The 21,478-nt window shown below is 46.2% G+C and overlaps 2 protein-coding genes across 3 annotated transcripts; one reads left to right on the forward strand and one right to left on the reverse strand.

The window, feature by feature from the left end:
- Nucleotides 1–38: 38 nt before the first annotated feature.
- Nucleotides 39–10,921, forward strand: SF3B6 (splicing factor 3b subunit 6). The gene is made up of 4 exons (XM_054569108.1): nt 39–289; nt 3,363–3,481; nt 7,824–7,962; nt 8,135–10,921. The coding sequence occupies exons 1-4, from the start codon at nt 260–262 to the stop codon at nt 8,222–8,224; spliced, it is 378 nt and encodes a 125-aa protein (XP_054425083.1). The 5' UTR covers nt 39–259; the 3' UTR covers nt 8,225–10,921.
- Nucleotides 10,922–11,238: 317 nt separating this feature from the next.
- Nucleotides 11,239–21,323, reverse strand: FKBP1B (FKBP prolyl isomerase 1B). 2 transcript variants are annotated; one of them, XM_054569118.1, is made up of 4 exons: nt 21,190–21,323; nt 17,795–17,842; nt 13,060–13,172; nt 11,239–12,001 (listed from the first exon to the last, which is right to left on the reverse strand). In XM_054569118.1, the coding sequence occupies exons 1-4, from the start codon at nt 21,224–21,226 to the stop codon at nt 11,873–11,875; spliced, it is 327 nt and encodes a 108-aa protein (XP_054425093.1). In that variant the 5' UTR covers nt 21,227–21,323; the 3' UTR covers nt 11,239–11,872. The 2 variants fall into 2 exon arrangements, with proteins under 2 accessions (XP_054425093.1, XP_054425102.1); XM_054569127.1 differs by having other exon boundaries at nt 11,954–12,046.
- Nucleotides 21,324–21,478: the final 155 nt, after the last annotated feature.

Below are 21,478 nucleotides of genomic sequence, written 5' to 3' on the forward strand. Positions count from 1 at the left end.
GTCCCTCGCTTCTCAACCTTCCGGCCTCCTTGCTAACTCCGGCTTGTTTTGCCCCGGAGTCTTTTCGGAAGGCTAGGCTGCGTCAACACGTCTCCACGTAAGACAAGGGTATTCCGGCGTGTTGTATAACAGCTTCCGGCGGGGCCTGGATATTGATTTCCTGCGCCTGTCGCTGTATTGGGCTTAAAGCTGAGTGAGCTCCGGAGGAGTAAGGGGGGAATTTCAGCATTAACTGCGGTCACCTCATCAGCCCGCCAAGATGGCGATGCAAGCGGCTAAGAGAGCGAACGTGAGTATCGGAGACTTCTGCCGAAGAGGGGGGGACTCGGCTGCTCGACTTTCTCGGTGGCGGGGATCGGAGCATTCTTGGCCCTGCTCCGTTTCCAGGGCGAGGGAGCCCGGAAGTTACTCTGGTGTCGGAGAGGGTTTCAGTCTCTCCCGGTTTTTAGAGATAAGATCCTTGAGTCATCTTTCCGCCCCCATCCCGTTTGAGAGTTCCTTCAGTCTCTTATCCTGGCGTTAGTGGTAGTATTAACACTACAGCCTTTGTTCCTTTACCTGCACCTAGAACCTGGCGTCAGTATCTTCTCGGCTTAAAGGTCAATAGCACAGATGGGTCCACAATAAATAACTTAATGGCTTAATTAAGATAAATAACAGGTAATTAGACCCTGGGAGTCTCCTCATCAGGGAGCTTTTTGGAGCCTTCGTGTTTTAGTTCAACAATATTTTTGAGCACTTACAATGTACCAGACTTGCGAGATAGGAAACAATTCATCAGTTATATTTATTGAATAGCTCCTACGTGCCAGACACTAGTCTGGGTATTAGAGATATGGCAGTGAATAAAACAAAAAGCCCTACTGCGTACATTCTTATGTTAGAGAATGGGGCGTTACGGAAACCTAAAAAAAAATCTCAAAAAGGAGTGCTCAAACTCTAAGATGATGAGAAGTACATTAAGATGAAGACAGATATTGGGCATGGTGAGATGGAGAGTTTCGGTGACCTTGGTGATTTTCATTTCAGTGGATGAAAACTTAGTTGTGGTGGGGCGAAAAGAGGGTGGAGGTTGAGAAAGGGGAGACAGTTGTTCGCACAAATGTTCATGTAAATAGGCATAAGAGAAATTGGATGATAACTTTTTTCTTTTTTAAGCTGTGCGATATAAGGTGTATTTGTATGCCCATGGGAATGATCTAGTAAGTGAGAGAAACTGATGATGCAGGAGAAAGGTGGATTAAGTTCAGGAGTGGATTGGAGTAGATGAGGGGTTGCCAGAGGACTGAGGGAAAGTGGGTGCATATGGATGGATGCAAGTTGGCAGGTTTAGCGATATGAAGATAAGGGCCTTACCACTGGGTCATATCTATTTCTTCCAGAAAGCAAGAACCAGGGTCATCTCCTAGTGTGGGCAGGGAAGAGAATACAGCCCAACTCAGATGTGAGGGCGAGTGGTGGTCGTAAGGTGTGAGAAGAGAAAGTGGGATGGAGTGTCTCGCAGTGGGAGAAAGGAGGTTTGCTCGTGGAGTGTACTGTGATAGACAGTGTTGATTATCTATCTGCATATCCTTGAGCCTTAAAATCTAAAGCTTTATTATACTTATCTGTTTACTGTTTGTCACCACTACTAGTTTGAGGACAGGGAATAAGTATGTTATTCTTCCATTTTTACAACGCAGCTTAATGCCTGGCATAGTTGCCAGTTTAATAAATAGTAAGCAAATTAAGGTCTATTATGTAATTAAATATGTTAATAAGGAGCACAGAATCTGGGTGGGAGATACATATTTGAGAGTCATCACATCAATGTGGAAATCATGTTGCGGTTAAGAGACAGTGTGGAGGTGTAGAGTTCAGGGGGATTTATACAAAGGGTCAAGACAAGTCTAAAGATAAAATTCTGTGGAAGAGTATATTTTTCAAAAATTGATTTAAGGAGAGAAAAAGAGGGGGAGAGATAGAGAAACATCGATTTGTTGTTCTACTTACGCATGCATTCATTGGTTGATTCTTGTGTGTGCCTTGACAGGATCGAACCTGCAACCTTGGTATGTTGGATGGCACTCTAACCAACTGAGTTACCTGGCCAGGGCTGGAAGAGCATATTTTAATGGCAAAGAAGACTAAGAAGAATTAATTAGCCAGATAATTAGGAGAAAGCCAAGAAAATAGAGAGTATCAAGGTCACAGTTAATGGTATCAGAGGCTCAGAGAAGTCAAGTATGATCAGACTTGAATGCTGCAAGTAAAGGTCTTAGTGTGTAAAAACACATTCATCATTTTTGGGTTGGAAGCTGGGTTGTGGTAGGCTGGTAAGTGTCAGTGAAGTAAAGAATAGGAGGCAGTAGTAATTATAGACTTCCTCTTTCCAGATGCTTAACTGAAGAAGAAAAAAAAAGCAAGAGAGCTAATAAGTTTGGAGAAGGCAGAAAGCTGGTCTTTTTTCCTTCACTGTGTACCCATAATATTACCTAGCCTGGTGTATACATAAAGAAGGTGCTCGGTAAATATTTGTTGAAAGAATGAAAAGGGAGCCAAATAAGTATTTTGTTTTGGCCCTGGCTGTCGTGGCTCAGTGGATTGAGCACTGCCTGTGAACTGAAAGGTTGCTGGTTCGATTACCTGTCAGGGCACTTACCTGGGTTACCGGCCAGGTCTCTGGTTGGGGGCATGTGTGAGAGGCAACCAATGGATGTTTCTCTCCTTCTCTTCCTCCCTCCCTTCCCGTCTCTCTAAAAATAAATAAATAAATATGTTTTTTTAAGTATTTTGTTTTGTGTAACAATGGCAGTACATAAGCAAACTGCTCGTTGGAGGAATAAAAGAAACCAGTCATGTTGGCAATCAAAAATAAATAAATAATAAGTGTACCGACCGAAAGCATGGTTTTTGTGGTAGCCTTTATTCGTTCTTACTAGGAACCTTCCTGAAAACCAGTGCCCCACTGCTTTCCCAAAGAGCATGCCGTTCTCAGTAATATCAGGTTATAATTCTTATTCTTGGCTTTTTTTGTGTCTAAATCCTCACCTGAGGATATGTTTACTGATTTTTAGAGAGAGAGAAGAAGGGAGAGAGAGAAACATCAATGTGAGAAAGAAACATTGATTGATTGCTTCCTGTATGCTCCCCGACTGGGGATTGAACCCGCAACCTAGGTATGTGCCCTGACTGGGGATCAAACCCACAACTTTTTGGTGTACAGGATGATGCTCCAACCAACTGAGCCACTGGGCCAGGGCTTGGCTTTCTTTTTAATTTATAATTTTTTATTATGAGAATTTCTTGTTTATTATGAGGATATTTATTAAATGGCATCACTTTCTCTTGATTATAATGACAATATATATTTCTCATTTTAGATTCGACTTCCACCTGAAGTAAATCGGATTTTGTATATAAGAAATTTGCCTTACAAAATCACAGCTGAAGAAATGTATGATATATTTGGGAAATACGGACCTATTCGTCAAATCAGAGTGTGAGTTTACTGAGACTTTTGAAATGTCACTTAAAGAAAATGATTACACAGTCTATGATCTAGGAATTATAGCTGACAGCGGGGCCTAACTGAGAGCCTAGAGGCTAATAGATTGAAGTCAGGGAGATTTTTTTCTTTTAAGGGAAAAAGACCCACTGAGACCCTCAAGATCCAGCTCAATGAGAGTCAACTAGTTGTGAAATTACAGAGAAAATGAATGGCTTGAGGGAACAGGAAGGGAAAAGAAGGAACAAATGCTGCATGCCTATTATTTGTAAAGGCAAGTACTATGCTATGTTTTTTTTAGAACGTAGAGTTAATGCATAACTCTATATGCATTAACTCTAATTTTCTCAACAGTCTTCACTGTCTCCTTTACTGAATATACTGAGTAAGGGCATATAGAAGTAACTGAGAAAAATGATTTTTTTTTCAACTACAGCTTTCTGTGGAAGATTTAAAAGTATAGGGGACCCTTCCCCTAATATCTTTAAAAATACCATGCTTACTCAGTAAGTCTCTGGTTTTCCAAAGAAAAATAGTCTCATTTGGAGAAATAAAAAAAAAGTCATATTACTTATAATACTACCAGATAAAGAACAGTGCTTAAAAAAAGTATGGGGGGAAATAATTGCAACACAAATTCATGTTTTAATTTAAACTAAACCCAAATTTAAATTGAAGGGCTCATACCTTCAAGTGGTACTTTTTGAACATCTACTAAATGCCTGCTAACTGCCATTTATTGTAATAGGTGCTTTTATGTGCATCGCTGTCATTCAGCCCCATGTGGAGCTGATACTGTGTCTGTTTCACAGATGAGACCGTCAAGGCCCAGAGCGGAAAAGTAGCTTTCTAGTTTCACACAGCTATTCAGGAATAAAATCTTCTGATTCTAAATTAAATTTCTACACTGCACAGGCATTGTCCCACGTAATAGTATAAATGGGCTGATTACCTAAGAAGTCCATCTAAAAGATCTAAGGTTATTTTTTAGTTGTAGTGTCTCTCTTTTCTCTCTCTCTCTCTCTCTCTCTCTTTCCCTCTCCATCCTCCCCTCCCCTCCTCTCTCCCCCACCCCTCCCCACCCCTCCCCTCTTCGTTTATGTGAGCCAAACTGACAACATGCTGGGAAGATCTCACATGCTCCCGAAATATCTTTCTTAATAAATTTTCTCTTATGGCCTGAGAGCCTTTTCTTGGCTTTTAGCGCTCTGTGAGATCTTGGAGACTGTGCCTCCATAATGATCACTGTGCCTCCATGAAGTGAACTGACAGCTAGAAATATGTCACCACTGATACTGAAGTGGGGGTAAAAATGAAGTGGTATAGATCAGCTGTCCATTTTAGGGAGTCTTGATTCTTTGAATATTTGCTAAAAGCTTTGGACCCTTTCGACAGAATACACACATTTGCATCTGATTTTAATGGACTCAGGTTAAGAAATTCTGTTCTAGACATAAAAGAATGGTATACAGCATGATAAATTTACTGAATTGGTTAAGACCTAGGTTCTAATACTAACTGGACACCTGTTAGTCATGTGAATCCGGACAAAACATTGAACCTTGCTGAGCTCCAAGTCCTATGAATACAGTTTCCTAACCCGCTCTCTTAAAAGGATTTTAGTGAGGATCAAATTGGACATGGCTGTGACAGCACTTTGTCATTGAGTATCTCCTTCCCCCTGTGCATTTGTACCCTTTTCTGTGTTCCCATAGCACCATCTAGGAGCATCTCTCCTAGTTAATACACACGTTTGCTGCCTGCGGGCTCACTGGTTTCTCCTGCCAGCCTGCGCGCTCCCCCAGGGCGGGTACCATATATTCTTTTCATTTTGTGTTGACAAGTTTCGTTATGCCTGATACATGTTAACTAACCACCCAATGTATATAAGTAAGTGAGTAATATATAAAATGGTAGTGTGGCTGTGATTAATTTATGAAGGTATTACAAAATATATTGATCTTAGACAATTAAGAGATGCTTAAATCAGCAAAGTTAAAGAAGGGTTTGGTGTGCAGGAGCTAGAGTCCAAGTTATAGATTAAGAAAAAGAGGTTTTTCTGTCCCATTGCTGTGCTCCTACTTTATAACATACTGGCACCCAACACAAGGGTGGCCGGCCTTCCCAGCTTGCCCAGGACCCAGGGGTTTTCTGGGACGTGAACTTCCAGTGCTAAAAACTGGACCACCTTGGGCAAACTGGGATGATTGGTCACCCTGCATGGCATATAGCAGACACTGGCATGGTGCTTTGGACTTTTTAAGCCCTTTCTTGTTAACTCTTTTGACTGTAGCATGGGGCATATGATAGTCTTGTGTCACTGTTTGACACGTGAAGCAACTGAAGCTCAGAGAACTTAAGTTACATGATTAGGTATTCTTATTTCTGCTCCAAGCTTTTACCACCATTGAAGAAAATAATGTTGGCTCAGTGCCTAACGTGTAGTAGCTATCAAGTACATGCTTTTAAAAATTGAAATTACAATATGGTTCTCAAGATACTAGGTTGATAATTAGGGCTGGGACACTTAAGAGGAAGAGTCTTTAAGATGTGATTAGTGCTGATCCCCCTTCTTCCTAAGAAGATGTGAGAAGGAGAAAGAGACATGCTCTTGTTTAGTTAGCTTCCTGGGGAAAGGATGTGAGAGAAAGCAGGTCTCTATCTTTCAAATTCTTATTAGCCCATGTGATGTACGAAGCACAGTAGGGGTAAAATTTAAAAAAAAAATCTTCGCTCTAAGGAACTTAAAACCTTAAGTTTCTTTCCTTTTTTTTCCTTTTTTTTTTTTTTTAATGTTTTCATTTCAAGGAAAAATTAGGTAGACTTTTTTGAGGGAATCTTTGGTGCAGTGTTTTTTCCTTTGGGCATCCCCAGTTTTCATACAATTGAAAGTCAAAACTCCAAAAGCTGTTAGACTTCCCAGAGAATAAAGAGCAGTGTAGAATCCCTCACCAGGCCCGCGCAGCCTGACAAAGTGAGGGCATTCGGGGATATTGGCACCCCAACCACCCCGGCACCCTGCCTGTCCTCTCCCCTGCACAGAAGCACAAGCTCTGCCTGGGGCTCAAGGCGATCATCTCATCCTGGTCCAGATCCAGCCGGGTGCCCCCTTCCCGTGGCCCACTACCTTTCCTTGACCTATGCAGGGACTGTTGCAGACCAGTCTTAGACCTTGTCTCACAGCTGCCTTGGGTGGCTGGGACACAGACGGAGGCGAGGGGGCCATCTCTGTTGGAGCGGAACATGGCTGAGTAGCATCTCTGCCCACCATTCCCACTAACAGGCACAGGGCCGTCTGCTGCCTGCAGTTTGTTGCTCCTCACTCTTCCCTACTTACACCCCTGACAGAAGCTGGTGAGATGAGGGGAGGAGATGAGCAGCAGCCACATACCTGTGAGCAGGGCCCGGCTCCCACTTCCAGCGGCCTCGTGGCTCGCTGCACTCGCCCGAGGACAACGCCACCCACGAGCGGGCTTCCGCCCCAGTCTCTGCAGAAGCCCAGCCCTTTCCCTGTGCGGAGCAGGCTTTTATGCATGACAGTGCAGGTGGTATTAAAAATGAATGTACAAAAGTAAGGAGCTGACTATATTGCATTTTAAAAAGGCAAGGGCTTTTTAAAGAAAAGCGGAAGAAACTACATTAACTCTCTAGTAGGAGTACATCCTTTTCTGGCCATAAAGGATGGTTGACTGTTTTCTGATACAAATCTCATTTAGAATTTTGCTGTCTTGGTGTAGGGGCTTCCTCCTCCCGCCCCCCACTCCTACAATATTGGTCTATTTTTTATGGATTTGATGAACCTTAGTAAAATACTGCCCAGGAACATATTTCCTGCATTGAGGAGATCCTCTTATCTTTAAGAATTGAAACTATAATTAAAATGCGGGGCTGGGGGGGATCTAAGTCCTTAGAAACAAGGTATTAGTTTCCAGGTGGTAGCGCGGTATATAAAGTACCGATTGTGTTGCATAAATGCACAGTAAAAAAAAAAAAAAAAAACACCCCACTCAGATACTGCTGGCTAATAGGAGCCATCCCTCCTCAATACTTCCTTTCCAGTGTGAGACTGAGAACTGGTTCTTAGTATGAGAATAGCGAAGGCTAGAACATGAAGACCATGACAAAGGTTCAGCCTAGTTCTTTCTTGTGACTTCTTTAGTTGCTATGTTAGTATTCTTGCTGTACAGTAAGTTTAATCTGTAGCTGATTTACTTAAAAACAAAAATTACCTGAGCCAAGAAATTACAGGCTTATCCAGGATACCTGTCCATAATGTTTATTTCTGCTCATGGTTTCCGGGTAAATGTGTATTGAATTCTCTGATTCACGTCTGCAGGGGGAACACACCAGAAACTAGAGGGACAGCTTATGTGGTCTACGAAGACATCTTCGATGCCAAGAATGCGTGTGATCACCTGTCAGGATTCAATGTTTGTAACAGATACCTCGTGGTTTTGTACTATAATGCCAACAGGGTAAGTGTAGCCACGGTTCTCATCGCGTGGGGAGCCCGTGTAAGCGTTAGTGCCCAACTGCACCATTCGGGGACATGTGTGCTCTCGAGTTCTTTTCTGGCTAGTGCTGTGAGTGCAGTTCGTTTGCCTCTAGATTGGTAATTGTTAACTTTGGTACTTACCACATTTTCAGGCATTTCAGAAGATGGACACAAAGAAGAAGGAGGAACAGTTGAAACTTCTCAAGGAGAAATATGGCATCAACACAGATCCACCAAAGTAAACGTTTTCTCCTCTCATTTTGGACTGAAACCCCATGAATCACCACCACTACCCTTTTTTTGTTTTTTAATTAGTACATATAGTGTAATTTCTTATTTGAGGTTCCAAATGATGTGCTGGAAACTTTGATACATGTTATTGTTAGTAAACTTGGAGCTTTTTGTAAAACATGTCAGTGTTTTCTCTTGAACTTTCTCCTGTTTGATACCAGTGGTGGGGGGAGAAGAACAGTGGTAGAACCATGTCAAGAATTATTTCGTGGTAGCGGGTCCTAGAGACTGAGCTTCATGAGAGCAGGCACCTTTTTGTCTTCCAACGCCTTCAGTGTGCAGTCCAGTGCTTAGCCATCAGGGAACTTGTTAGAGTGTTGTCACTTGTTGAATTGTCTATTAATAATGAACTCTTCATAACTCAATGAAGGTAGATATCTCCACTTTGCAGATAAGGGAACCAAAGCTCATCGTGTTGGTGAAATAAATAAAATGCTTACATTAAAAGTTGCTATGACATCAACCAGTTATTAACCATGCCAGTACATTTGAGTAATACTTGCTTTAAAAAAAAACACCTTTGTCAATGCCGATGATACCCTTGTGTTTAGAACAGGGGTCTGTTCTAGAAATGGCCGAACGACAGCATGTGGTTAGAAATTTGAGGGCAAGCAGCAGGTAGTGTTGTGGTTGTTTCATGTCTAAGATTGTATTAATGTAGTCTTTCCACTTAGTTAATAAGTGTGTATATTTTGGAACTTGTTCATAGTATATCTTTGCTATAAGAAATTACACGGTGCTTATTATAATCATGAGCTCCCATGGCATGGAAATAATACACTTATTACCACATTTATCATAGCTTGGCAGCTTGGAGGGGATAGCTGTAATTTTCCTTTCATAGTTAGGCCTGGGCCAGATAGAAAAACAGAGACTAATTTTATTTATATATACATATGTAAAACTGTAACCCAAAACCAACTTGAAGGATACAAGGACTGAATCATTTAAATGGACAAAGAACATCTATTCTACTTTCAAATGCACTTAGTTTTGAAATCTATCATTACTTTAAGAAAATAGGCTATTTTATACTTTTGTGCTATCTTCTCAAAGCCTACTTTTGAAAATGAAGTAATTGTCTTATTTGTTATGTCTGAGTGCCTTTGGAAAGCGCTGTAGGAGAGCCATTTCTAAGAAGGGCAGGCAGATGACAAAGGAGCCAGCAGCTGTAATTTTCCTACGAATGCTTTTATGAATTCCATATTAATTTCTGTAATGCATGATGTGCCTTTAGGTATTTACAAAAGTAAAAAGAAATTTCTAAAAGACTCTTTTGTTAGGGGAAAACTAATTAGACTTACTTATAATGTGATGTGTCTAAAGAGTTTTATAAATTCCCTCTTAATTGTTTGGCAACTTTGTTGCCTGTCCCAGTTAAATAAAAGAACTCTAATTTAGTGGACAAATATTGAGAACCTCCTCAGCGCCAGGGCTGTGTGGGCTGAGATGCTGAGGCTACAGTGGCGCTCAGTCCTCTGCACCGGGCATCTAAGGCTCAGCTTTCCAAACTGCTTTTAAGGGTGCAAGGGAAGGTTGAGCCCACGCACATGTGTGCCAGAGCTGCTTTACATTCTTCTAGGTTAAGTTTTGAGTTCCTAAGAAAGATTTTGTATGACTGGATAATGTACTGACCAGCAGTTTGAGAATGGCTGATCTGACAGCTCCTCGCTCTCCGGCTTAGCCACCTACAGTGGCTCTCGCAGGTCTGTCCGCGTGCTGCACCATAACTCTCTGCGTCACCTTTTAAGAGCGCCAGTAAAGCAGGGCCGGCAAAGCCTAGCGTGCTCTCCCCAGGTGCCGGCCAGTGGGCGTTTGCATTTTTTTGTTTGTTTGTGTTGGTTCTTAGCGAATGTCTCCTTTCACCACGTAAACAATACATACTCTAGACAGAGATCTCTTGTGCGACTCCGTAATGGTCACCTGTAGTGGCCCTCGGTGCCATTTTTAGTTATCCTATTGGTGTCACAGCAGAAAACATGGGAAAACCAGCCGGGTTCTAAGAAATTATCAGATATTTGTGTCACTGAAGAAAGCTGGGAGCTGAGACAGTCGGAGAGAAACAGCCCGGAAATGAAGGGATGCAGCGCCCTGCAGCTGGCCCGGTGCCGCAGGAGTGAGCCCACGGCCTGCGAGAGTGAAGGCCGGGCAGCCCGAGCCCCTTTCTCACTTCGTTCTCTGCATCTTGAAGCACTGCTGCTTTTAACTCCTCAGTGCTCAGCAGAGGGCGACAGCCAGGACTTCTGGAGGCAAAGGAGCAGATGGAATAGCCAAGACGATTGATGTGGCCCCCATCTCATACATGTGACGTCGGGAGCCTGGGAAGGAAACCAGCAGTATCTGTTCCCAGCCCCTCAATCCCAACACCTTCAAGTCATCACCGACTGAATAACCCTCCCTGTGTGTGCAGGCTGTGCCGACCGAAAGAACTCTCTTAGCCACATTGCCCCAGGCTCCTTTGATGAACACACCACTAAGTGGGCTGGTTTTAAAACCTAACTGGGGATTTCTGTGAGTTACAGTAAATGTTGATTAAATTAAGCATTATAAGTGGAAACAATGCAGAATCATACATTATTCTCTGAATTAATTCCCCAGTGTAAGTTAGAGCAAATCTAGATGCAACTAAGCAGTTAATGTAAAAACAGGCTCAGAATCACAGCCTTTCCCAAAGTAACTTCCCGGTGTGAGTTAGCGTTTGGCGCTCAGGCCCACCGCACCTTCGTTTGTTCAGATGCAGTGTTCCTTTCCCTCGGGGTGCAGGCAGCTCACCCCTCTGAGTCCAGACAGCTACAGGTTGGGAGACCACAGCGGCTCAAATCCCACAAGGCACGGGGTTTGAACACAACGTATTCCTTTAGTTATTTAGAGAGACTTGAGCCTGTGAGATGAGTGACAAATAATACCTACCTTGTAGGGCTGCTTAGAGGATTGGTGGTAATTTTATTTTAAAAACATACAGAATAAGGCCGTGCATGTACAGTACTCACATTGTAATTATTTATTATCACTCTCCTGGCTACTTGGAAGGCTCCTTCCCACTCCCAGGGGTGACAGGCTTATGTGGTCCTTAAAGAATTTCCTACCTACAATAAGGATGGACAGGAATTTGTCAAGCACAGAGCCTTTATTTTACATGTCATTTCCAAAGAGGACATTTTGTAAGTCAGCAGCCAACAACTTCTGAGAGAGAAAGTGACAGCAAAGGTAACTGGCTCAAGTCCCTCCATGTACACCACGTACATCTCGTGTCTGAGCACCTTGTGTGTCTGGCTTAAGTGAAGGTAAGGCAGTGTAGATTGTGCGAACAAGAAATCTGTGTTCTGTGGTCAGGAATGGCTACTACATGCACACGCAGAATGCACAACCTGAAATGTTTTGATCCGCAACCGAAGTGTCCTCAAGCAAGGATGCACGTGAACAATGACCAACACATAAACAGAGCAACGTGGGCAGAGAGAATGGACCATGTTGTGGGGCAGTGAGGCGAGCGCACTGATCGAGAGCCCCAAGCGGGAAGAGCCGTCCCAGCGGCAGGGCAGGCTCTGGGGGGCAGGGGGAGGCCGTCATCTCCCGCCACCTTGAGTTCCTTCCCGCCTTCACTCTAAGTTGAGCAGCTCCACATCGAAGATGAGGGTGGCATTGGGAGGGATGACGCCAGGGTGGCCCGTGGCTCCGTACGCCACATCAGGGGTGCAGGTCAGCTTCGCCCTCTGCCCCAAGCTCATCTAGCAGGGATGGGGGCAGATGGGGAGAGGAGAAAGAGGACCCAGCTTGATTTAAAAGAAAAAGGTGAAATAACTATGGCATTTTCTTAAACCATCCTCACGGTAACCCTGACAACCTGAGTTGAGTTTTGTATGTGGCCCACTGAAGTTGTGCTGAGTTGTGACGTGTGTAGACTCTGCTTCAGGATAGCAGAAACTTGACTGTGGACAGTAACTCCCACAAAGCAGTCTCAAATTCACCCGCTCAACAAGCATGGCCGCTTAGTCACGGCAGGGCCCAAATACTTCCACTCACTCAGGACTGTTCCTCACCCTCTTCCAAACACACCTAAACAGGGTGTCTAAAGGGCACACGTATGTGCACACCAAATCAGGTGGGTGACAGAGGCAGCTCATTAGAGCTTTCAAGGCCAGAGCCACAGCAAGGCGGTGAGGGCTGAAAAGACCTCTCTCAGGGCGCGCCCTGACTTCACAGGCCAGGAGGGCTCACCACGGCCGTCACCAAGCACCGGCCTGGCATTTGTGAGACTGGGTGGAACTGGAATAAACCGATTTTTAATTTTGAACGTCTGACTCAAAAATTTGAATGGCTTGGTTAACAGTATTGTATCAAAGTCCTGGTTTTTATCTTTGTACTATGATTATGTAAAATGTTAACATTTGGGGGAGCTGGGTAAAGAACATATGGGGATTCTACTATTCCTGCAATATTTTTGCAAGTCTGAAATTGTTTTTTTTTAAACGTTGAAAAAAGGCCCCGCCCCGGCCTACCCCAACACTTCTGCCGCCTCCATCTGGGACAGCTGGTTGCTCACAAGCCTCCCCAGCTAGTTCCCAGCAAACCTGGGGGTGTGGTGAACTTGGGATGAGAGCCCAGGGACAAAGGAGTCATGCTGGCAACAAAAGGGGCGGGGACACGAAGCCAGGCCTGAAACTAGATGGTGTGGCCCTGCCCTGGCAGGAGAGTCAAAGCTGTAGGTCTGTGATGGGGGCGGGGGGCAGTGTGGAGCCCAGACCCCCAACCCCTCAAATCCCCTGTAACAAGGACTTCATCCTACCTGGGCTGCACCTTCTTCAAAACCCTTGATGACTTCCTGTTTGCCAATTCTGAACTTGAAAGGTTTGTTTCTGTCTCTGGATGAATCAAATTTCTTCCCATTCTGGAGCATTCCTGTGAAAGCAAGAATAAGGCGCTAAACGGTTGTGATCATGAGTCAACTTCCACTTCAGGGTCAATGCATCTGACATGGAATTCCTATTCTGCACAAAACTCCTCTTCCAACCTTCCCCATCGGTCCTGTTGCCCAAGGGAACGTGGACTCTTCCCTCTGCCTTACTCCCAGATACAGCCTATCAACAAGGCCAACATATCTTTACAATCCCTGATTTCCTCCATTTCTGTTACCACCATCCTGGGGCCTCACCTAGTCGCCATCATGTCTCAAGAGCACAAAGGAACAACCTCTAACTTGTCTCTGCTCCACTCTTATCCATTCCCTTCTCCACGCTGCACCGCGAATGGTTGTTTTAAAAACACATATTACCCTAGCTGGTGTGGCTCAGTGGATTTGAGTGCCAGCCAACAAACCAAAGGTCCTTGGTTCGATTACCAGGGCAAAGCATGTGCCTGGGTTGCAGGCCAGGTCCCCCGCAGGGGGCATGCAAAATGTAACCACACATTGATGTTTCCCTTTCTCCTTCCCTTCCCCTCTCTATAAATAAATAAATACGCATATCCGATCATATCATTCATTTCCTTGCTTCAAACACTTCAATAGTTCCCTGTAGCAGAATCCAAAGGTCCACATGGCATAGAGGCACTTCAAGATCTGGCTGCTGCCTGCCTCATAACCCCCCCTTTCTGCTCTCCCCTTCCTTCCGGTCTCTCTCCCCACCCCATGTCCTATTCAGGTCATACCTTGCTCAAATACCTCTGGGCTTTACAACTTTGGGGAGCTGTTTCCTCATCCCGAAGATGTTGTCCCAGGCATTTCCCCTCACGTTGAATCCTCACCTGGTTTTCCCAATGTTTCCCCAAGATGCAAAACCCAAAGGTCACACTGAATAGTATAAAGTGTCCCAGCCAATCAGCAGTGGCCTCTAGAACCTAGACAAATAGGACTGTCCTCAGCAGTTTGGAGCATCCATCCCTTCAGCTGCACATGCCTTGTTATCTCTGTTGCATGTCTCCATCCAGATGCCAAAGGCCCAAGAGCTGCTTTCTATTCTTATTGGTGACTGACTCAAAGATCAGACCTTCTGCAAATGATGGCAATATAACTAAGACTTCTTTCTGCAGCCCCTGGACCACAAAAAAAAAAAAAAAAAAAAAAAAAAAAAAGGCAACTGAGGACCAAAGAAAGATCTGCCCTGTAAGCACAGAGAATAGATTATGACTTCACTCTGGCACTAACTCATTGTGTGAAGTTAGGCAAATTACTGCCTCTCATGACCTCAGCTTTGCCATGTTTAACAAACGAGGTCTGGCCCAGCTTTGTATCTGAGGATCTAGCATTCCTCTTCCTAATTCCTACAACTGTACAAAAGGGACAGTCTTACTACCTACTTTCTGTGTAGAATACATTGGGCTCTTGCGCTGGGGACTAAATCAGACAAAGGAGAGAAACCTATGGCTACATAGATGGATACTAAGATACAAATTCATGATACATAGGTTGTTAAGATATTCAGATACACAGAGATAATCAAGCATGCTCACATCCATGTATGCACATACACTCAGAAGAAAAATCCTAATGGCCAAACATGCTAAGAAAATATTTAGATACACAGGTCTATGTATATTCACATAGACACACATTTGGACAAACACATATATGGGTATGCACATGCACATTCACACACTCCATTTAAAGACTGACTGTCTCATGCCCCAATTTCTTCAGGTTTCATAAGACTGAATCTACTTCAGATCATGTGGTTATCTACCACTACATGTTCTGCCAAAACCATGCAGCCCAGAAGCAGACCCACATGAACATGGTGCTTGATTTGACAAAAGGTGCCACTGCAATGCAACAGAGAAAGGATGATATTTTTAAATTGTTTTTAAAGATTTTATTTATTTATTTTTAGAGAAAGGAGAAGGGAGGGAGAAAGAGAGGAAGAGGAACATTGATGTGAGAGAGAAACATCGATTGGTTGTCTCTTAACTCAGAAGGTTCTGGGACCGAACCCTCAACCCAGTCATGCGCCCTGACTGGAACTGAACTGGTGACCTTTCACTTTGTGGAACAATGCCCAACTGAACCAGTCAGGGCAAAAGGGTGATTTTTTTTTTTTTAATTAATGTTACTGGATCAACTGTAAATCCATATGGGGAGAAAAGTGAACATTGACCCCTACTTCATCCTCACACAAGAATCAATTCCAGATGAATCAGACCTAAATATGAAAGATAAAATAATAAAGCATCTACAAAATAATAAATAGAACATCTTCATGACCTAGGGATAGACAAAGACTTCTGAACACAAGAAGGACTAACTCTAAAGGAAAAGGTTGACATATAGGACTTCAAGGAAATTAAGATCTTCTGTTAAAAACGTGACAACAATAAAGTAAAAAGGCAAGCCATAGCATGGGAGCAGTTAGAGGTATAACCAACAAAGGGCATATCTAGAATACATAAAAAATTCCTATAAATAAAAAGACAACCAATTTTTTAATGGATAAAATTTGAGCAGACTAAAGAGGATATCCAAATGGCCAAATAAGCACATTAAAAACTACTCAACTTCATGAGTCTTCGAGACAACGCAATTCAAACCACAGTGAGATATCGCGGGACACCCAGAGCAGGCCAGAACCCCAACAAAACCTGATAAAACCAAGTGCTGATGAGGATGTAGGGGAACTGGGACTCATGCATTGCAAGGGGAAGTGGAAATTGGCAGAATTGCTTTGGAAAGCTATTTGCAGCATCCGGTGAATCTGAGCAGGTATATCCCTGTACCCTAACAATTCCACTCCCAGGCATATCCCCAGCTGAAACAGGTACAGATGTGCACCAGAAGGCGCCTACAAGACTGTTCAAAGCAAGACTACTCCTGATAACCAAAACTATAAACAACCCAAATGGCCAGCAACTGTAGAAAGGATAACTTGTAGTATATTCATATAATGAACTGTACAAGAATAAAAAAGAACAACCACTCTGGATGAATCTCACAGACACAACACTGAATGAGATAAGCCAAACATAGAAGAGTATACATTCTATAATCCTATTTATATGAGGTTCAAAACCAGGCAAAACCAACCTGTGGGGACAGAAGTTGGAACACTGGTTGCCTTCAGGGAGGCATGATAACTGGGAGGAGGAGGAGGAGGAGGAGGAGGAGGAGGAGGAGGAGGAGGAGGAGGAGGAGGGAGGCTCCTGGGGGTACAGGAAATGCCTATGTTCCTCGGGGCGGCGGTTATCTAAGTGCGATCATTTTGAAAAATTTCATGGAGCTGTTTGTCTTAGATTTATGTTCTCTACTGTATTTATATTTAAAAAAAAGTTTACCAAAAAGTCCCATATAATCTTCTGCTGTAGCTGATGAGACAGTCCCGCCCCAAACCAGAGCTGCTCATGGCTGATGTTACTGTGTAATGCATGTTGCCTGTTCTCTGTATGTATTGTGAAAAGTCTTTTCAAAAGGATGTTGTGGTTTCAGTAACTTGATAAGTACAGATCTGTCTGCAACATGTAGAGCAGATAAATCAATTACACAGGTCAGAGGCCCCAGAAGACCCACGGTAATTAGGCCACAGCTCCGGGAGATAAGACACAGCTCCAGCCCACTGACGTCAGCGACCAGCAACCCAGCAGTTGAGAAAAATACCCACACTATCTGCCTAGAATTAACCTGGCACTTCACACTGGTCCACAGAACTGTTAAAAATGGCCCCATCTCAAAACGTGCTAGGAATTAAACTGGCCTTGCTGTCTGGTAGGTGGCTGTCACCAGGTTTGCCACATTGGGAAGCAGGTCACAAGGCAGAGCACTCACCCCCTTTGGAACAAACACCTGCTTGTGATATTCCTACCAGCACTCCACAGGAACTCCATCTAGAATGTTCCTCAGCGCACCTGTCCTTTCTTCCAATAGAGCTCATACAAGAAGGGCCGGCAGAGACGCAGCACCCTGCCCGGGTCCCCACAGCAATGCCGTCGCCTGCCCCCGACATTGCACCAGAGCCTCTGGGTGACTGACTTGTCTGCCCTCTCCCACCCCTCACCGCCCCGAGGAAGGTGGGAATTCTCCCTTTTCATCCTCGTGCCCCCAGTGCCCCACACAGCATCTTGCGCACGATAAGTGCTCAATAACCGTAGGCTGAATTGAAGAGCCCATTTCTGAAAAAAAGAAAGGACGTTCTGAAGAAGCCACCGTCCTCTTCTCTAACGATGCTGTAGGATGAAAAGGGAGTGCGCCAGCATGGTCAGGACTCTTCGAGCCGTAAGAAGGGATTTCAAAAGGTCAGGCAGAACCAGGAGTGCGGGGCTCCGGTCTGCCCACGCAGAGCTGAGAGGAATGGCGCGGCTTGGCTCAATTAGAGGCTGGCACCACGGGCGACTCTCGCTGGTATAAGTGGGGAGGGGTTAGCCTTGCATTCCCACAGGCTGGTGTGAGACGTAGGGGATAGCTGGTCAGAGGAAGACCTGGTTGCCTTGGGCTCTGGGCCCAGTGCAGGGGAGCAGATGTCTCCAGAGATGAGATGGGTCTCGGAGGGGAGACCTACCTTGGGAGGGGCAGGTCTGATGAGGGCTGGGAGAGCGAGGCCTACCTGTGTAGTGCACCACACACGTCTGGCCCTTCTTGGGGAATGTCCTTCCTGCAAGGAAACATGAGGGCAGATGAACAAATAAGACATTATAGGGTCACCTGGCACATTCAGGTGTGATCGGCCCACCTTTCCCTCCACACCGGGAAGACACCCATGGCTCTAGTTCTGACCCTGTGCCTTGTATAAGCCAGATCAGTTACTTCGCCACTCTGGTTTTGACTTTAACATTATTTCCTTGGGTTCTTCAACTCTGATCTTGTTGGCTCTCTTCCTTTCTTTGCTCCTTTCACTTTCCCCCATCCATTCCATAAACATCCACTGACGGCCTACTATGTGCTAGGCCTGGACTAGATTACAGGAACACAGAGCAACACAAATAATAGATTCTAATGTAAGGTGATGACTGTGATCAAAAATGAATAAACACAATTATTCACAAATATTTACTGAACACCTACTATGTGCAAGGCCTGGGCCTGAGTTGGGGGATATGGCAATGAACCACAGAGGCAAGATCCTACTCTTTTGGAGTTTACACTCCAATGGAGGGAGACAAACACTCCTCAAATAAACAATATAATTATAGATTGTGTTCTCTAAAGGTAAATTAAAGAGAGACACAGTGGGCAGGCCATTTTAGACAGGATGGTCCAGGGTGGCCTCCCAGCGCTGAGACTTGTAGAAGAGAGGTCAGCAAGTGCACAAATCACGAGGCAGGAAAGGATCAGTACATCTGCAGGAGAGAAAGGAGGCCAGGTGACTGGAAAGAAGGGCGGGAGGACGAGATGAGCAGGAAGGCCCTGGCCCCTGCCAGGCCCCACAGAGCTGGTTTTCATTCTAAGTGCAACAGTAAGCCACTGGAGGGTTTTAAGCAAGAATGACATAATCTGAATTAAGATTTTATAAGATCACTCTGGCTGCTGTGTGTAGGATAGACGGTCGGGCGCCTGTTGCAGTAATCCAGACAGGAAATCAATGATGGCTTGAATTAACTTGGTGGCAGCAGGGGAGAGAGCCAAAGAGATGGAAGATGTATTCTGGAAGCAGAGCTGACAGCGTATGCTAATGGTGTGAAGATGGGGTCCAGCATGAGGGATGGTGGAGCAAATTCCTGAGATGGGGAAGAATGGGGAGGACAGATTTGTGCAGGTGGCAATCTTGAGATGCCTATTAGACATCCGAGTTTATAGTGCAAGTAGGCAAACGGAGAGTCTGCACTTAAGGTATTGATTTGGGTGGAATTGAAAGCCTTGGGGCTGGACAACAATGCCTTGGGAGGGCTAAGAACTGAGCCAATATTTAGAGGACTCTGTGCGAACCCACAGAGGGGAGCAACTGGCTGTGGGTGTCAGGGAAAGCTTCCGAGAGGAGATCATGGTTAAACTGCAACCTTAAAAGATGAGTGGTTTGCCAGAGGAAGCAAAGGGAGGTAATCTGGGAACAGCGAAAAACACGTTCAAAGGCCTTGAGTCAAGCATAGCAGCAGTCCTGTCTGGTTCACCGCTGGAAACCTAGGGCCCAGCACACAATACCTGTTCAATAAATATTTGCCGAGTGACTGACGCGTTCAACAGCTTTCTGGCGGCTTGCTAAAACTGGGGGAAAAGTTGGTAGTGGGGGTAGGGGCTGATAGTGAGAGATGAGAATATAGTGTGGGAGGTAAGATTAGGTTATCTCACTGTCTGCCTGGAGAAGGAGCTGGAAGATTCAGTAAAATATCTTATGCCATAAAGTATATTACGACATGGTTAAAAGACATTTTCAAGAGTTCTCAGGCTGTGGTATAGAAAATGAGCAGGAGTGAGGTGGGAGGCCAGATGGGGGGCAGGGAGGTGGGACCGGAGGGGGGACGACCGGTTTAGAAGCTGTGCAGAAATCCAGGTGGGAGGTGATGGCAGCCTGAAGCAAGGCAGGGGACGGAGCCTGGAGATACTCAGCGGGAGGACCTCACAGGACTTGGTATGGAGCTGAACCGACAAGCCTCTCCAGCACCGCAGCATTTCGCGTTGAGATATTAATTTGTATATCCCCTCCTAGGTTATGCATGGTTGTCTGGCCCATTTGTGCTTCCTTGACTCAGGGTTTCAAATTGGGCTGAAGGCAGAAGACCAGAGCTCCTCCAGGTTTTCTCTAAAAGTCTAATTCTCCTCTGAGAAGATTCTCTTTGTCCCTGGCCAGAGATGGAGGATGAGGAGAGAAAACTCTAAAGGCTGCTGTGAGCCGGGAAGGGGAGGCAGCTCTCCAGCCCCCTGGCTGCGCTGCATGGCCCTGCCCTGGAGGTAGGTGACAAGGCCTCAGGGATGTGCTTCCTGGGAGCCAGCACCGTGGCTCTCACTGTGGGCAGAGACGCTGCAGCCACCGGTGATCCTGGGTAGCACTGGGAATTTCAGGGACCACTGCCTTTCAGTAGGGAGATGGCCTGGAACCAAGGGGCCCTCCAATTTCCGGGATGGGGGGGTGACAGTAATGTCTGATATAAAGTTTACTTATCAGATCCTGCAGAAATGGGGGTTCCAGTCTAAATTAAGGGGGTTTTGTTTGTTTGTTTTAAAGGAAATAAAGAGGTAGCTAGTTACTCCTTGCACATCCAGGCCCAGTTATACAAGGGTGACGCCCGGGATGTCTGGCTTAGGAAAGGAGTGGCGCTAAGCCGAGAGGCAGGGAACAGGGAACACAGAGGAGAGCAAGTTCTGTTTTGGACTCGGGGACTTGCATGTATTGGTGGGGTATCCGGGGAGAGGCTCAGCCGCAGCTGGATAAATGGTCCACCTGGAACTCAGGTCGGAGGTCTGGGCTGGAGGCTTAAGTTTGAAGGCCATCGGTTTGCAGACAATCTCGAAAGCCATGGGAGGGACAGGACGCCCAGAGCGGCTGAACCGGGCGCGGAGGATAAAGCGAGACGCAGGGCGGGAGCGGGCAGCTCCCTGCCTAGACTGGCTGGGTCCCCGCAGCGCCTCACTGCCTGGCGCGCATCGGGCGGGAGGCGCGTTAGAAAGGGGCTGCTGGGGCAGAAGAGCACCCCAAGCACGTCCTTTCCCCTTTCCAGAGCTCACCCAGCAGCGCAGGAAAAGCGGAGCTGAAACCTGGCCCTGGGAAACCAGGAGCAGCGGATAACCGAGCGGCTCCAGCCGCGGCAGCCTGCGGCCTCCGGGGCGGTGGCGGCCGCAGACCCCCGCCTCCCGGCCGCCGCCTGCGCTCCCTTAGGTGAGCCGGCGCGGAAAGGACAGCAGGGATCGTCTCTTAGATCCCCGCGATCCCATCCGCTGTCTCCTCCGTGCCCCCAGCCCAGGACCTCCCCACGTTCGGGCACCCTCCGCGTCACCCCCGAAAGGGACCCCCGCCCGCCCAGCTCCGCCCCGGGACCCGTCCTCGTTCCCCGGCTCCGCGCCCGGTACCGTCTCCCGGGGAGATGGTCTCGATCTCCACGCCCATCGCGGTCCCAATGGCCCCGCCTCCGAGGGTCCCCGCTGCTGCCCGACCCCGGCTCGGCTCCGACTCCGGCCCCGGCCCGGCTGGCGCTTCGACTCGCCTCCCCGCCGCCACTGCAGAGCCGGAGGAGGTGCGGTGGCGGCCGGGACCTGCGCGGGGAGGGGCCGCGGGGAAGGGGGCGGCGGGGCGGAGCGGCGTGGCAAGGTGGGGTCGGACGGGGCGGAGCCCGGGGGAGGGGGCCTGACCCGCGGCTCC

This window comes from Pteronotus mesoamericanus, unplaced genomic scaffold, assembly GCF_021234165.1.
Source record: "Pteronotus mesoamericanus isolate MK-2021 breed Mesoamerican mustached bat unplaced genomic scaffold, CSHL_Meso_final contig_101, whole genome shotgun sequence".
Classification (NCBI taxonomy): domain Eukaryota; kingdom Metazoa; phylum Chordata; class Mammalia; order Chiroptera; family Mormoopidae; genus Pteronotus; species Pteronotus mesoamericanus.